General features: G+C 40.6%; 2 protein-coding genes and 1 long non-coding RNA gene across 3 annotated transcripts; 2 read left to right on the top strand and 1 right to left on the bottom strand.

The window, feature by feature from the left end:
• The first annotated feature begins 374 nt into the window (after positions 1–374).
• On the top strand, positions 375–872 carry LOC123670774. The gene is made up of 3 exons (XR_006745984.1): positions 375–473; positions 535–653; positions 746–872. It is a non-coding gene; the product is annotated as an uncharacterized LOC123670774 (long non-coding RNA).
• An 18-nt stretch (positions 873–890) lies between these two features.
• Positions 891–3829, bottom strand: LOC123671249. Its single transcript, XM_045604994.1, has 2 exons — positions 966–3829; positions 891–906 (listed from the first exon to the last, which is right to left on the bottom strand). Exons 1-2 carry the CDS (start codon positions 3827–3829, stop codon positions 891–893), a joined length of 2880 nt encoding a protein of 959 aa, XP_045460950.1.
• A 323-nt stretch (positions 3830–4152) lies between these two features.
• Positions 4153–5364, top strand: LOC123671242. The gene has a single exon (XM_045604985.1). The coding sequence runs from the start codon at positions 4153–4155 to the stop codon at positions 5362–5364; it is 1212 nt and encodes a 403-aa protein (XP_045460941.1).
• Positions 5365–16612: the final 11248 nt, after the last annotated feature.

Below are 16612 nucleotides of genomic sequence, written 5' to 3'. Positions count from 1 at the left end.
TTCTCTCGGTTTGGGTATGTTAACAAATATGTGTAGATATTACTAAGATTTGCGTGTCAGATTTACTGTTAATTGCTTCTTCTTCCTCATTGATATGGATCATCTCCACCGATTCCCTTAGAAATCATTCTGTATAAATCACGACCATTACTGCATCTGAGTTATATATATATATATATATATATATATATATATATATATATATATATATATATATATATATATATATATTTTTTTTTTTAACCACCTTTATAGGGTATGGCTTGAGGAGCGAGAATGCCGGGCCGAGTTGGCCAAGGCATTGTTACTCACTGGTCAAAAATCCGCGTACAACTCTTGTCGTCCACAAGATCACCTCTCTTTGTGCATCCGATATGAGTCTCTCTTCCAATCCAAGATGGTGAGTATTTTCAACTAAATGTTCCTCAACCAGTCCATTCGTGCTGATGATAAGGGGAAGTATCGTAGTGCTGGTGAGTTTGTAGATTTTTTTTAATTCGAATGACAGGTCATGATATTTAGTCTTTTTTTCAGTGTAAGCTCTTTCGATGTTGTCATCCGCTGGAATGGTGATGTCGATGATTATCACCTTCCTGTTCGCTTTGTCGAATATGACAATGTCGGGTCGATTGTGTGGAACAGGCCTGTCCGTGGTAAGTAGAGAATCCCAATATAACCTAGTTCCATCATTCTCCAGTATTTCCCTTGGTATATACTCATGCACCTTCTTTGTTTCTTTAATTAGTCCGGCTTGGATGGCAATGGCCTGGTGGTATATCTTGGCCATAGCGTTGTGGCGATGTGTGTACTCTCTGGGAGCCATCACCGAACAGGACGAGGTGATGTGCTGAATGGTTTCAAGCGACTGAGCACACTTGCGGCATTTATCATTAGGTATGTTTTTCCCTATTATATTTTTCATGTACGCTTTTGTGGGGACCACCTGATCTTGGATGGCCGCCAACCTGCCCTCCGTCTCGGCAAATAGATATCCAGATTTGAGGTAGGAGACTGATTTTTCTTTATTGACTGTTCTTCGTTTCAGGGCCGTCGGATATCTACCATAAAGGGCCTTGCCATGCCATTCTTCAGATAATTTCTCAGATGTAGGAGGTTCAGTTGGTTGGTTGCTGGATGCAAGGTTCAATGCTGTGATGTTCTCATCTTCTTTACACAGAACTCTGGAGAATGGTGTGTTTTTTTTGTAGAAATAGTTCCTCATTTCTATTACAGCTTTATGGTGTGCTGTTTCGACGCTTTGCAAACCTCTCCCACCATCTTTCCTCGGTATGTATAGCCTATTAACTGATGCGCGTGGGTGGTGTATTCCATGCCTCGTTAGGAGCTTTCTCACCTGTATATCAATGTCCTTAAGGTCTGCTGCGGACCATTTAACAACTCCGAAGGAATAGGCCAAGTAAGGCATCGCCCAGGTGTTTATCGATGTGACCATTGCCTTGGCATTCAGTTTGCATTGCAGGATTTTGTTCACTCTATTCAGAAATTTAATCCTGAACGTGGTTTTGGTTTCAGCAGTCTTTATTTCCAACCCTTGTTTGATGCCCAGATACTTATAGGTTTCTTCTGTGTTTAGTCTTTGGATCTCTATTCCGTCCTGCACCAGCATTCCTTCTCCCTGCATGAGTTTACCCCTTTTCACATGCACGACCGCACACTTGTCAAGCCCCATCTCCATTTTGATTGTTTCAGTGAAGGATGCCACCACTCTAAGCTGACTCATCAGTTGGTCCTCATTGGCGGCGTAAAGTTTGAGGTCATCAATGTAAAGCTGGTGATTTATCTTTGTATTATGCCTCTTCTCTATTATATACCCATGGTGGCTTTTATTTAGGAGCTTACTCAAAAAATTGATCGATAGGCAAAACCAAAGGGTACTAAGCCTGTCTCCTTGGAATATTCCCCTTCTGATTTGCAGTTCTTCTGTTGTGTATGTGCGCCCGTTGATATTCACATGCAGCCTCGTTCGCCATGAGTTCATCAAGTGTCTGAGAAGCCTGACCAAAGCCTCCGACACACCATAGAGTTGCAGGGTTTTCAGCAACCATGAGTGAGGTATCGAGTCAAAGGCTTTTTTGTAGTCTATCCACGCCATTGATATATTTCGTTGTTTCCTTTTAGCCTGTCTTGTGATGAGAGAGTCAACGGTAAGAAATTCCTTACAACCACGCGCGTCCCTACGGCACCCATTTTGTTCTCGTGCCAGTATGTTATGTTGTCCTATGTGTCTTGAAATGTGAAGCGTGAGCACTCCGGTGAGTACTTTGTACACCGACGATAAACATGTTATTGGCCGGTAGTTTCTCGGATTTCCACTTTTTTCGCCTTTAGGAAGCATGTGGGTTATGCCATCAGTTAGTGATTCCGGTATGACAGACGGATTTGTTAACGCTCTCTGGAATATGTTCGCCAGGATTCTGTGGGTGCAGTCAAAATACTTCCACCAATAACTGTGTATACCGTCGGGGCCCGGAGCAGACCAGTTGTTTGTCTTTTTGAGTATTGTTCTTATGTCGTCTTCTGTGATTCTCATTTCTCCCATTGTATACTTGTTGGCTTCTAGTTCCGCCTCCCGGATCCAGAAGGCCGTATCATCATGCTCCTCCTCAGACTCCCAAATTTGTTTCCAGGTTCTGTGCATGTTTTCAGCTGTTGGTGGTTCTTCTTGTGCTGTTGTGGTACCCTCAAGAGATCTAAAGAATTGTTTGGGATTTTTTTGGTATAACTGATTGTTCTTATATCTTTTCACCCTGTCATTATATCGTTTTAAGCGATTACCTAATGCTTTTACCTTTTGTTTCAGGGTGTCGCAGGCCATTTGAAGTTTCTGCCTGAAGTTTACGCCTCTTTCCTGAATGTGGATCTCCGATGATATGCGGTGAATGGATTTGAGAAGTTTTCTCGTTGGTGAGTCTGTTTGCAGGTAAGTATGCAGTTTGCCAATTTTTTTTCTGATGTTCTTTATTTTTGTCTCCAGTCGTATTTTCCAGGGTGGTGTTGTCTCTCTTCTCGGCGTTGGTTCTGTACTTCTGAGTCGTATTTTGTTCACTTCACAGACGGTGACTGCTCCAGCGTATACACAATCTGTGGTTTCTTCCAGATTGGATTGGCTGCTGAGGATGGTTCCTATTATATCATTGACACTCTGTACACTTTCAAGGATTTTACGTGAGCCCTTTAATCTCGGTATTTGTGGTCTTTCTTGAGGAGAAATTCCTGTGTACATTTGTGAGTTACTCTCGAAGATTTGTTGGATTTTGCTACGTTTCTGGCTTGTTTCATTATTTACATCAGTTTCTTGGTGTGTGAGTGTTTCTGATGGTGAACATTCAGTGTTTTGGTCCTCATCCTCTGGAACCGGGGCAAAAGGTCTCGTGCTCCGCTCGATATTATTCAATTCCACTCTGGAGAATTTTCCACTTTCGAGCATCCGCCTGACTCTGTTCGAGAGGAGGTTTGGGTACGATTGCCTTTCTGGCTTGATCTCGTTCCAGATGGTTGTCAGAATTTCACGGTATGTTCTCCCAGTTGTCTGTTGCAGTTCTTGAGCAATGAAATGAGTGCGCATTATAAGAATATTTTCCTCCTCTGTCCAGCGCACTCTCCCATCTCGTGTTCTTGGAGCCTCAGCGGGACGGTACTGTGTTCCGTCCAAGCTTTGGTTCCCTCCTCTGCTAGGAGGATCTGATATTGGGCTTACGGTGCCATCTCGGGGGGCTGCGCCGCTTGCCCCACAGCTTACCCCATCGGGCTCTTCCTCAGGACGGCTCCGAAGAAGGCCAGCCCGCTGCCCTCTACCGCCCTGACACATACTTCTTGTAATAGGAGCAACAGTTCAACAACTCCCAGGCTGCTGACCTGGGGAGCTGGGTGACTCGGGTACGCGGGGTCGTCACTCCCCGAAAGCATTACGCTCCCCTGCGTATATATATATATATATATATATATATATATATATATATATATATATATATATATATATATATATATATATATATATATATATATATATATATATATACACACAGGGTGGTTTAGGCCATCGGGGAGTGACGTCCCCGCGTACCCGAGTCAACCAGTTTTCAGGTTAGCAGCCTGGGAACTGATGAAATAGTTGCTCCTATAACAAGAAGCATGGTCCAGGGCGGTAGAGGGCAGCGGGCTGGCCCTCTTCGGAACCGTCTGGAGGAAGAGCCTGTTGGGGTAAGCTGTGGGGCGAGCGGCGCAGCTCCCCGAGACGGCACCGTAAGCCAGGTCTCGAGCCTGTTCGGCAGATTGAGGAGGAGCATAAGCTTGGACGGATTAAATACCCGCCCCGCTGACGCTCCAAGACGAGATGGGAGAACACGCTGGAACGAAGAGGAAAACATCCTCCTATTACGTGTTCATTACATCGCAAAGGAATTGGAACGGAACAAGGGCATGAGTTATAGGCAGACCCTCACGAATGTGTGGAACGAGATCAATCCACATAAACAGTCGTACGCCAACCTTTTGAGCAATAGAGTAAGATGGATGTTGGATAATGAGAAGTTCACCGAAATCGAACTGAACAGCATAATGCTCAGCTGTTACCCACGAGGCGCCACACCGAGTTCTGCTGACGAGTCTGCAGAAGACATCCCAAGTCAACTACCAAGAGAAAGCGCTGTACCTAAAACAAGCAAATTACAACAAAAGCTACTTGAAAAATACATGATGTATGCTGGGTTTCTACCTGAAAAGAGGCCTAGGATACCTAGAATAAAAGGCTCCAAAATCATGCTGAAAAAGGTGCAGGAGGTGAATGAGATAATCCAGCAGAATTTACCAACCATCGCAAAAATAGAGGAGGTAGTAGACCTTGTATATGCAGGGGCAATCACAGTTTGCGTAGAGTTGGGCGTAAAGATCACGGACTATGTCAAACCGATGAGAAAGGAAACACCACCACCTTGGAAGAAACGTCTGGAAGAGAAGATAAAAAATATAAGAAAAAACATAGGTATACTGCATACTTACCTGAATACTGAAACTCCTTCCAGCAGAGTCGGGAAACATACACGACAAATAGCGTCGGAATTCAAAATCAAGTCCCATGACCATCACTTCAGGCAAAGGGTAATTGAAATCTGTGACAGGCTGAAACAGAAAATTAAAGCATTAGGTAGCAGAATCCAGCGATATAATGAGCGAGTGAAAAGATATAAGAACAATCAACTCTATTATAAGAACAAACAGAAGTTTTTCCGCCAACTTGAGCATGAAACATCTGATCAAGATAACTCACCAGCAGAAGAAGTCATGTATGCCTTTTGGAAAAACATATGGGGAGAAGAAAAGGTACACGACGATGAAGCGCATTGAATTAGGGAAGTAGAGATTACCGAAGACGACATCAAGCTTGCATTAAAAAAGACGAACAACTGGTCAGCCCCAGGAGTCGATGGCATACAGAACTACTGGTGGAAGCACTTCACGACGACGCATGGCCTTCTGGCGGTGTTTTTCCAGGCTGCCCTCAGGGACCCATCCATGTTGCCGGATGTTTTCACACTTGGTGTTTCGTATATGCTACCAAAGGAAAACAACACTGTAGACCCGAAAAAGTACCGGCCGATCACCTGCCCCCCAACTATATACAAGATCTTAACAGGGGTACTGACTCGACACATCTGGAAGCATGTAAATAAAAATAATATACTAGCACAGGAGCAGAGCGGGTGCAGAGGAGACGCCAGAGGATGTAAGGAGCTTTTGATCATGGACTACATAATAACTAAGCAGGTCGAAAAGAAGCAGCGAAATATATCGATGGCATGGGTGGATTATCAGAAGGCGTTCGATTCGGTGCCTCACTCATGGCTCATAAAAACACTTCGAATGTATGGAATAACTGAACCAATAATTTCGCTACTCGAACACCTCATGAAGACCTGGCGCACACAACTGGTGGTTAATACTGCAGAGTCCAGCTATAAGACAGCGGAAATAAAGATCAAACGGGGAATTTTCCAGGGGGATACACTAAGCCCCCTATGGTTTTGTCTGGCACTGAATCCTCTAAGCCAACTACTGAGGAACCAGATATATGGATACACTGTTCACAAGGCACGAAATATCAAAATCAACCACCGGTTGTATATAGATGACCTCAAGCTCTACGCCGCGAATGAAGAACAACTGAAGAAACAACTCAGAATAGTGGCATCGTTCTCCGAATCCATAGGCATGAAGATGGGCGTAGATAAATGTGCTGTGGTCCACGTCAAAAGAGGCCGAATACAGGAGGGAGCTGGTCAACGGATGATGGATGACATTATAATACCGCAACTAGGCACGGAGGAATCTTACAAGTATCTGGGTGTCCAGCAGGCCCTGGATATTAAATCAGCAGAGATGAAGAAGGTTTTCAGAGAAAGGCTCTTCTGCAGAATGAAGAAAGTGGTCCAAAGCAAGCTCAATTCAAGATCGATGTTTGAAGCAATAAACATCTGGGCTATACCTTGTATCGCATACTCGTTCGGGGTAATCAGATGGACCAATGCGGAGCTGAAAGATATGGATAAGAAAGTGAGAGCAATACTTACAACACATGGAATCCATCATCCACGCTCATCCGTGAACAGGTTGTATATCCCGAGAAATGAGGGAGGCCGGGGCCTACTCAACCTGGAAATAACGCATTATAATACAATCTGCAGTATGAGAGAATATTTCACTTCTAAAAGCTCACCCTTTCACCAAGCACTTCTTCAAGAAGATGATAACTTGAGCCCATTGAACTTGGCGGGCCAGCTGGAACCTCCTGAGCTTACCATGGAGGGACTCTCCCAGGAGTGGCGAAGCAAGGCACTCCACGGAAGGTACCCTGGAGCCCTGCAAAACAAAGATGTTAATAAGTCGGAATCACTTACTTACCTTAAAGCAGGATATTTGTTCCCGGAAACAGAAGGAAGGACAATTGCAATACAAGATCAAGTGGTTCCGACAAGATCTTATATAAAAAACATCACAGGCAGGAATATACTTACAGACAGATGTCGCAAGTGTTCACAGGCAATAGAATCCATCCAACACGTGACTTCCTCATGTAGTGTGCTGGCGCCAACGGATTATACTCAACGGCATAATGAGATGGCGAAGGTTTATCACCAGGCTATCGCTAAAAAATACGGCCTTATAAAAAGGACATTGAGACCGTTTGAGTATCAGCCAAGTAACGTCCTTGAGAACGAAAGCTACAAGCTATACTGGGATACTTTCATCACGACGGACAGACCAGTCAAACATAACAGACCGGATACCCTACTTCATAACAAGAAGGAAAAAACAGTGGTGATTATGGACGTCGCTATCCCGGCCGACGATAACCTGAGCAAAACGTTCATCGAAAAGTTGACAAAATACCATGATCTGGCTTTTGAACTGAAGACTATCTACAACTTAAAGTCAACAACAATACTGCCTCTGGTCATGTCAACAAATGGATTGGTCGAGAAACATCTGGTTGAGAATACACAGAGACTGGAATTGGACGAGGAGGTCATCAGCGCAGCCCAAAAAGAAGTTATCCTCGCGAACACAAGACTGGTGAGGAAGTTCCTGACATCCCTCTGACCTGCTTTGGCAGAATCTGCCCGGCAGCGAAGAGTCCAACCCTATATGGTGAAGAGGAAAAAAAAAAAAAAAATATATATATATATATATATATATATATATATATATATATATATATATATATATATATATATATATATATATATATATATTTTCCTCTTCACCATATAGGGTTGGACTCTTCGCTGCCGGGCAGATTCTGCCAAAGCAGATCAGAGGGATGCGTTTTTGACCAGTGCGTGAGGATGCCTTGGCCCACCATAGCCCGGAATTCTCACTACGAAACCCAATAAAGGTGTACAAAAAATATATATATATATATATATATATATATATATATATATATATATATATATATATATATATATATCAACAATTTTAATTCCCAATATACGACAATAGTTATAAGTTAGATAAGGGGTGTGGGAAAATTGATAAGTGTTATAATGTCACTCTTCTTTATTTCATTTAGTCGACGTTTCGATCCCGATGGGGACCTTCTTCAGGACTCTACAATAGCAATAAAAAACAGTCAAAATAAGGCAATCACAAAACATGTAAAAATAGTACATACCGAAATACAGAGTTGTAAAGATCTTATTTGAACACAAATCAATAGCTCTCAAGAAAGCAACTAACAAGAACATCAACAACTTCAGCGAAAAAGGATCTGATACTTCGTTAGTAAAGGAGTAGAAATCAATTATAATAAGTAAATAAGGTAAACAGAATAATCAACAAAATGAGAGGTTGTCAAAAATGTTGTCAACCAGACTTGCCACAGAATACACGCACATGACAGATGAAACATAGAGTAGCATTAAATCACATTGGTCGCAGTAATTCACTCTCACCGAACTCAGAACAAATGCGATTTTTTGAAAGATTCCATGAACCGAAACCAATCCCCTCTCACAGAAATGGCCTAGAACACAAAATTCATTTTCACGTTATCCCTACGACTGCTGAACTTGTTGAAATTCTTTCTGTATGTGATCCATCCAATTCTCTCCCAGCGAACCGGTCATAATGAATCAAATAAAAATATTTTAAGAATTATTTACATCCCTTCTGTAGTTCATCGAACAGGTTTGACGTTTAATATGATACATCTCTAAGAAACATCTCTTTCTTCCACTAACTTCAATTTCTAGGATTTTGGTGGAATCATAATTCATTGGATGATCTTTGTCCCGGGTATGGTCTGCTAGGGCACAAATCTTACTTGAATTTTTGATGTCGCTTTTGTGTTGAGCAATCCTTCTCTTCAGAAGCTGAGACGTCTGACCAATGTACACCTCACTGCATATTGAACAAGGAATACAATATACCACACCACTCATGTTATCAACAGTCATCCTATCTTTCACTCGACTGTATAATCTGTCAATTTTAAAATAAGATTTCTGAATCAACATAATTTCTGTGGTCTTTAAGAGGTTAATTAATACGTTTGTCATACCATTAATTAGGGGAATAGACAAGTAAAGAATTCTACCCGTGTTCTCAGTGTCCACAGTGGAGGATGCGCTCCTCTCTCCATTCGTTGGCCGTGTCGAAGGAGTGGTATTATAAATCAATCTGGACAATAACCTTTTTTGGATATCCATTCTCTAGCATCAACTGCATCAACAACCTCAGATTCTGCCGCCTTAGACTTGGATGGGCAACCTTTTCTATGCGATTCTTCAATCCTAAAATCATGTTTACCTTTTGTCCATGTGAACGATTAGAAAAATAGTGTATGTATCTCCCTGAACTTGTTGGTTTTCGGTACCAATCTAGAATCAGCCTATTTTCCAGTGTTCGAATCACCCTTGTATCCAGGAATGGGACTCCATTCGCTGTTTCTTCCTCCAAAGTAAACTGTATACTTTCATGTTCACTGTTAAACTTGTCTAGAACGAAAGCAACCTGGTCTTTAGGTACAGCACATATTAGATCATCAACATATTTCTTGATGAAAGGAATGTCAAAAGGAATACTAACAAGAATGCTGTCCAGAAGGAAATCCATTACTAATTCAGCAATGGATGGACTGAAGTTGGAACCCATAGGGGAACCGAGCACCTGCTTGAAGAACCTACCATTAAAAAGAAAATAGTTTGAAGAAAACAGGAATTTGATGGCATGGATGAATTCTTCTTTTGGTAGACTTGTGTGGTTTCTGATAGTATCCCACTTGTTCTCAACAGCTGAAACTGCCAACTCGACAGGAATGTTGGTGAAAAGAGATACAACGTCCAGGCTGATCAGGACATAATCAACAGGTAACTGGAAATCATTCACATACTGGGCAAGAGCAAAGGAATCTTCAATAAAATATCTACTTCTGGTAGAAGAAAGATATTCAGACAGGATGTCTGAAACAAAAACTGACAGTTTGGATGTGGGGGTGATAACAGATGATATTATTGGTCTCAAGGCAAGAATGGGTTTGTGGATTTTTGGTAAACCGTAGAATCTAGCTGGAACTGAATTGTAAATGTACAGTGATTTACCTTGTATTTGTGTCATGTGGCCCTCACTGACCCATCGTTTAATCAATGCATTACATTTACCTTGTATTGTAACGGTTGGATCTCTGTTAGTAAGAAGTTGGTAATATTGTTCATTAAGTAAAATTTCGTTGGAGAGCTCTATGTACTGATCCTTATCCATCAAAACCGTAACATTGCCTTTATCAGCCCGTAACACAAGCAATTCTTGATGTTCATTTAGGTATCTCTTACAGTGGTAAAATTCTCTCTGGAAAACATTATAAGTCCTTTTTCCAGGTTTTATGTAGTTTGTTATAATATTAACAGCTTGGGAACGTTTGATGTTCTTTCCCTCATCTGACAGTCTATCATTAAGATCAATAATGCCCTCCACATCTGACAACAGCCTCGACATGGAAACCTCCCTTAAAGGAATATCAATGCCGAATTTTGGGCCCAGTGCTAGAAATTTCAATATTCTATCTGGTACAATAACAGTACTAACATTCTTAATCCACCTTTCTTGTGGTTCTACTCTCTTTAGAAGTTCATCTGATAGAGCTCTCACCTTCATCAGATTTCTCTCCCTGATAGCAGCAAATTCTCTTCTGTACCTTCTGGACTGGTAAGTTTCAAAACGACTTAGCATCTCTGGTGGAAGCAACCCCTCCAAGATCTGCCACAACCTGGAAGAATCACACTCCATTCTTCCTATCCTGCTCACAGTCACAGTGACCTCAAATTGAAGAACGAGACGTCTTGATTTCTCCAACATAGCCTGAACCTGTCTGGACCAACCTGAATCACTTGCTGAGCTGAACAAATAATTCATATTGTTGGAAATATGTTTGGGAAGTAAACCCTGTCTTTTGCATTCCAAAAGGAACACTCTTCGGTTTCTATAAGATGCCAGTTTCATATTATATGACGACCATGACTTCAACGCTTCATATGCTACTCTTCCATAGTTGTTTCTCACTTCTGCATAAAACCCCATGCTTAAATATCAACAATTTTAATTCCCAATATACAACAATAGTTATAAGTTAGATAAGGGGTGTGGGAAAATTGATAAGTGTTATAATGTCACTCTTCTTTATTTCATTTAGTCGACGTTTCGATACCGATGGGGACCTTCTTCAGGACTCTACAATAGCAATAAAAAACAGTCAAAATAGGGCAATCACAAAACATGTAAAAATAGTACATACCGAAATACAGAGTTGTAAAGATCTTATTTGAACACAAATCAATAGCTCTCAAGAAAGCAACCAACAAGAACATCAACAACTTCAGCGAAAAAAGATCTGATACTTCGTTAGTAAAGGAGTAGAAATCAATTATAATAAGTAAATAAGGTAAACAGAATAATCAACAAAATGAGAGGTTGTCAAAAATGTTGTCAACCAGACTTGCCACAGAATACACGCACATGACAGATGAAACATAGAGTAGCATTAAATCACATTGGTCGCAGTAATTCACTCTCACCGAACTCAGAACAAATGCGATTTTTTGAAAGATTCCATGAACCGAAACCAATCCCCTCTCACAGAAATGGCCTAGAACACAAAATTCATTTTCACGTTATCCCTACGACTGCTGAACTTGTTGAAATTCTTTCTGTATGTGATCCATCCAATTCTCTCCCACCGAACCGGTCATAATGAATCAAATAAGAATAGATGGAGCTGATATTATTTACATCCCTTCTGTAGTTCATCGAACAGGTTTGACGTTTAATATGATACATCTCTAAGAAACATCTCTTTCTTCCACTAACTTCAATTTCTAGGATTTTGGTGGAATCATAATTCATTGGATGATCTTTGTCCCGGGTATGGTCTGCTAGGGCACAAATCTTACTTGAATTTTTGATGTCGCTTTTGTGTTGAGCAATCCTTCTCTTCAGAAGCTGAGACGTCTGACCAATGTACACCTCACTGCATATTGAACAAGGAATACAATATACCACACCACTCATGTTATCAACAGTCATCCTATCTTTCACTCGACTGTATAATCTGTCAATTTTAAAATAAGATTTCTGAATCAACATAATTTCTGTGGTCTTTAAGAGGTTAATTAATGCGTTTGTCATACCATTAATTAGGGGAATAGACAAGTAAAGAATTCTACCCGTGTTCTCAGTGTCCACAGTGGTGGATGCGCTCCTCTCTCCATGCGTTGGCCGTGTCGAAGGAGTGGTATTATAAATCAATCTGGACAATAACCTTTTTTGGATATCCATTCTCTAGCATCAACTGCATCAACAACCTCAGATTCTGCCGCCTTAGACTTGGATGGGCAACCTTTTCTATGCGATTCTTCAATCCTAAAATCATGTTTACCTTTTGTCCATGTGAACGATTAGAAAAATAGTGTATGTATCTCCCTGAACTTGTTGGTTTTCGGTACCAATCTAGAATCAGCCTATTTTCCAGTGTTCGAATCACCCTTGTATCCAGGAATGGGACTCCATTCGCTGTTTCTTCCTCCAAAGTAAACTGTATACTTTCATGTTCACTGTTGAACTTGTCTAGAACGAAAGCAACCTGGTCTTTAGGTACAGCACATATTAGATCATCAACATATTTCTTGATGAAAGGAATGTCAAAAGGAATACTAACAAGAATGCTGTCCAGAAGGAAATCCATTACTAATTCAGCAATGGATGGACTGAAGTTGGAACCCATAGGGGAACCGAGCACCTGCTTGAAGAACCTACCATTAAAAAGAAAATAGTTTGAAGAAAACAGGAATTTGATGGCATGGATGAATTCTTCTTTTGGTAGACTTGTGTGGTTTCTGATAGTATCCCACTTGTTCTCAACAGCTGAAACTGCCAACTCGACAGGAATGTTGGTGAAAAGAGATACAACGTCCAGGCTGATCAGGACATAATCAACAGGTAACTGGAAATCATTCACATACTGGGCAAAAGCAAAGGAATCTTCAATAAAATATCTACTTCTGGTAGAAGAAAGATATTTAGACAGGATGTCTGAAACAAAAACTGACAGTTTGGATGTGGGGGTGTTAACAGATGATATTATTGGTCTCAAGGCAAGAATGGGTTTGTGGATTTTTGGTAAACCGTAGAATCTAGCTGGAACTGAATTGTAAATGTACAGTGATTTACCTTGTATTTGTGTTATGTGGCCCTCACTGACCCATCGTTTAATCAATGCATTACATTTACCTTGTATTGTAACGGTTGGATCTCTGTTAGTAAGAAGTTGGTAATATTGTTCATTAAGTAAAATTTCGTTGGAGAGCTCTATGTACTGATCCTTATCCATCAAAACCGTAACATTGCCTTTATCAGCCCGTAACACAAGCAATTCTTGATGTTCATTTAGGTATCTCTTACAGTGGTAAAATTCTCTCTGGAAAACATTATTAGTCCTTTTTCCAGGTTTGATGTAGTTTGTTATAATATTAACAGCTTGGGAACGTTTGATGTTCTTTCCCTCATCTGACAGTCTATCATTAAGATCAATAATGCCCTCCACATCTGACAACAGCCTCGACATGGAAACCTCCCTTAAAGGAATATCAATGCCGAATTTGGGGCCCAGTGCTAGAAATTTCAATATTCTATCTGGTACAATAACAGTACTAACATTCTTAATCCACCTTTCTTGTGGTTCTACTCTCTTTAGAAGTTCATCTGATAGAGCTCTCACCTTCATCAGATTTCTCTCCCTGATAGCAGCAAATTCTCTTCTGTACCTTCTGGACTGGTAAGTTTCAAAACGACTTAGCATCTCTGGTGGAAGCAACCCCTCCAAGATCTGCCACAACCTGGAAGAATCACACTCCATTCTTCCTATCCTGCTCACAGTCACAGTGATCTCAAATTGAAGAACGAGACGTCTTGATTTCTCCAACATATTTCTTCTTCTATTTGAGATCACTGTGACTGTGAGCAGGATAGGAAGAATGGAGTGTGATTCTTCCAGATTGTGGCAGATCTTGGAGGGGTTGCTTCCACCAGAGATGATAAGTCGTTTTGAAACTCACCAGTCCAGAAGGTACAGAAGAGAATTTGCTGCTATCAGGGAGAGAAATCTGATGAAGGTGAGAGCTCTATCGGATGAACTTCTAAAGAGAGTAGAACCACAGGAAAGGTGGATTAAGAATGTTAGTACTGTTATTGTACCAGATAGAATATTGAAATTTCTAGCACTGGGCCCCAAATTCGGCATTGATATTCCTTTAAGGGAGGTTTCCATGTCGAGGCTGTTGTCAGATGTGGAGGGCATTATTGATCTAAACGATAGACTGTCAGATGAGGGAAAGAACATCAAACGTTCCCAAGCTGTTAATATTATAACAAACTACATCAAACCTGGAAAAAGGACTAATAATGTTTTCCAGAGAGAATTTTACCACTGTAAGAGATACCTAAATGAACATCAAGAATTGCTTGTGTTACGGGCTGATAAAGGCAATGTTACGGTTTTGATGGATGAGGATCAGTACATAGAGCTCTCCAACGAAATTTTACTTAATGAACAATATTACCAACTTCTTACTAACAGAGATCCAACCGTTACAATAAAAGGTAAATGTAATGCATTGATTAAACGATGGGTCAGTGAGGGCCACATAACACAAATACAAGGTAAATCACTGTACATTTACAATTCAGTTCCAGCTAGATTCTACGGTTTACCAAAAATCCACAAACCCATTCTTGCCTTGAGACCAATAATATCATCTGTTAACACCCCCACATCCAAACTGTCAGTTTTTGTTTCAGACATCCTGTCTAAATATCTTTCTTCTACCAGAAGTAGATATTTTATTGAAGATTCCTTTGCTTTTGCCCAGTATGTGAATGATTTCCAGTTACCTGTTGATTATGTTCTGATCAGCCTGGACGTTGTATCTCTTTTCACCAACATTCCTGTCGAGTTGGCAGTTTCAGCTGTTGAGAACAAGTGGGATACTATCAGAAACCACACAAGTCTACCAAAAGAAGAATTCATCCATGCCATCAAATTCCTGTTTTCTTCAAACTATTTTCTTTTTAATGGTAGGTTCTTCAAGCAGGTGCTCGGTTCCCCTATGGGTTCCAACTTCAGTCCATCCATTGCTGAATTAGTAATGGATTTCCTTCTGGACAGCATTCTTGTTAGTATTCCTTTTGACATTCCTTTCATCAAGAAATATGTTGATGATCTAATATGTGCTGTACCTAAAGACCAGGTTGCTTTCGTTCTAGACAAGTTTTACAGTGAACATGAAAGTATACAGTTTACTTTGGAGGAAGAAACAGCGAATGGAGTCCCATTCCTGGATACAAGGGTGATTCGAACACTGGAAAATAGGCTGATTCTAGATTGGTACCGAAAACCAACAAGTTCAGGGAGATACATACACTATTTTTCTAATCGTTCACATGGACAAAAGGTAAACATGATTTTAGGATTGAAGAATCGCATAGAAAAGGTTGCCCATCCAAGTCTAAGGCGGCAGAATCTGAGGTTGTTGATGCAGTTGATGCTAGAGAATGGATATCCAAAAAGGTTATTGTCCAGATTGATTTATAATACCACTCCTTCGACACGGCCAACGAATGGAGAGAGGAGCGCATCCACCACTGTGGACACTGAGAACACGGGTAGAATTCTTTACTTGTCTATTCCCCTAATTAATGGTATGACAAACGCATTTATTAACCTCTTAAAGACCACAGAAATTATGTTGATTCAGAAATCTTATTTTAAAATTGACAGATTATACAGTCGAGTGAAAGATAGGATGACTGTTGATAACATGAGTGGTGTGGTATATTGTATTCCTTGTTCAATATGCAGTGAGGTGTACATTGGTCAGACGTCTCAGCTTCTTAAGAGAAGGATTGCTCAACACAAAAGCGACATCAAAAATTCAAGTAAGATTTGTGCCCTAGCAGACCATACCTGGGACAAAGATCATCCAATGAATTATGATTCCACCAAAATCCTAGAAATTGAAGTTAGTGGAAGAAAGAGATGTTTCTTAGAGATGTATCATATTAAACGTCAAACCTGTTCGATGAACTACAGAAGGGATGTAAATAATATCAGCTCCATCTATTCTTATTTGATTCATTATGACCGGTTCGGTGGGAGAGAATTGGATGGATCACATACAGAAAGAATTTCAACAAGTTCAGCAGTCGTAGGGATAACGTGAAAATGAATTTTTTGTTCTAGGCCATTTCTGTGAGAGGGGATTGGTTTCGGTTCATGGAATCTTTCAAAAAAATCGCATTTGTTCTGAGTTCGGTGAGAGTGAATTACTGCGACCAATGTGATTTAATGCTACTCTATGTTTCATCTGTCATGTGCGTGTATTCTGTGGCAAGTCTGGTTGACAACATTTTTGACAACCTCTCATTTTGTTGATTATTCTGTTTACCTTATTTACTTATTATAATTGATTTCTACTTCTTTACTAACGAAGTATCAGATCTTTTTTCGCTAAAGTTATTGATGTTCTTGTTAGTTGCTTTCTTGAGA

Source organism: Harmonia axyridis, chromosome 1 (genome assembly GCF_914767665.1).
Source record: "Harmonia axyridis chromosome 1, icHarAxyr1.1, whole genome shotgun sequence".
Taxonomy (NCBI): domain Eukaryota; kingdom Metazoa; phylum Arthropoda; class Insecta; order Coleoptera; family Coccinellidae; genus Harmonia; species Harmonia axyridis.
Note: the sequence above shows the minus strand (reverse complement) of the source record. Positions and strands in the feature narration are given on the sequence as shown.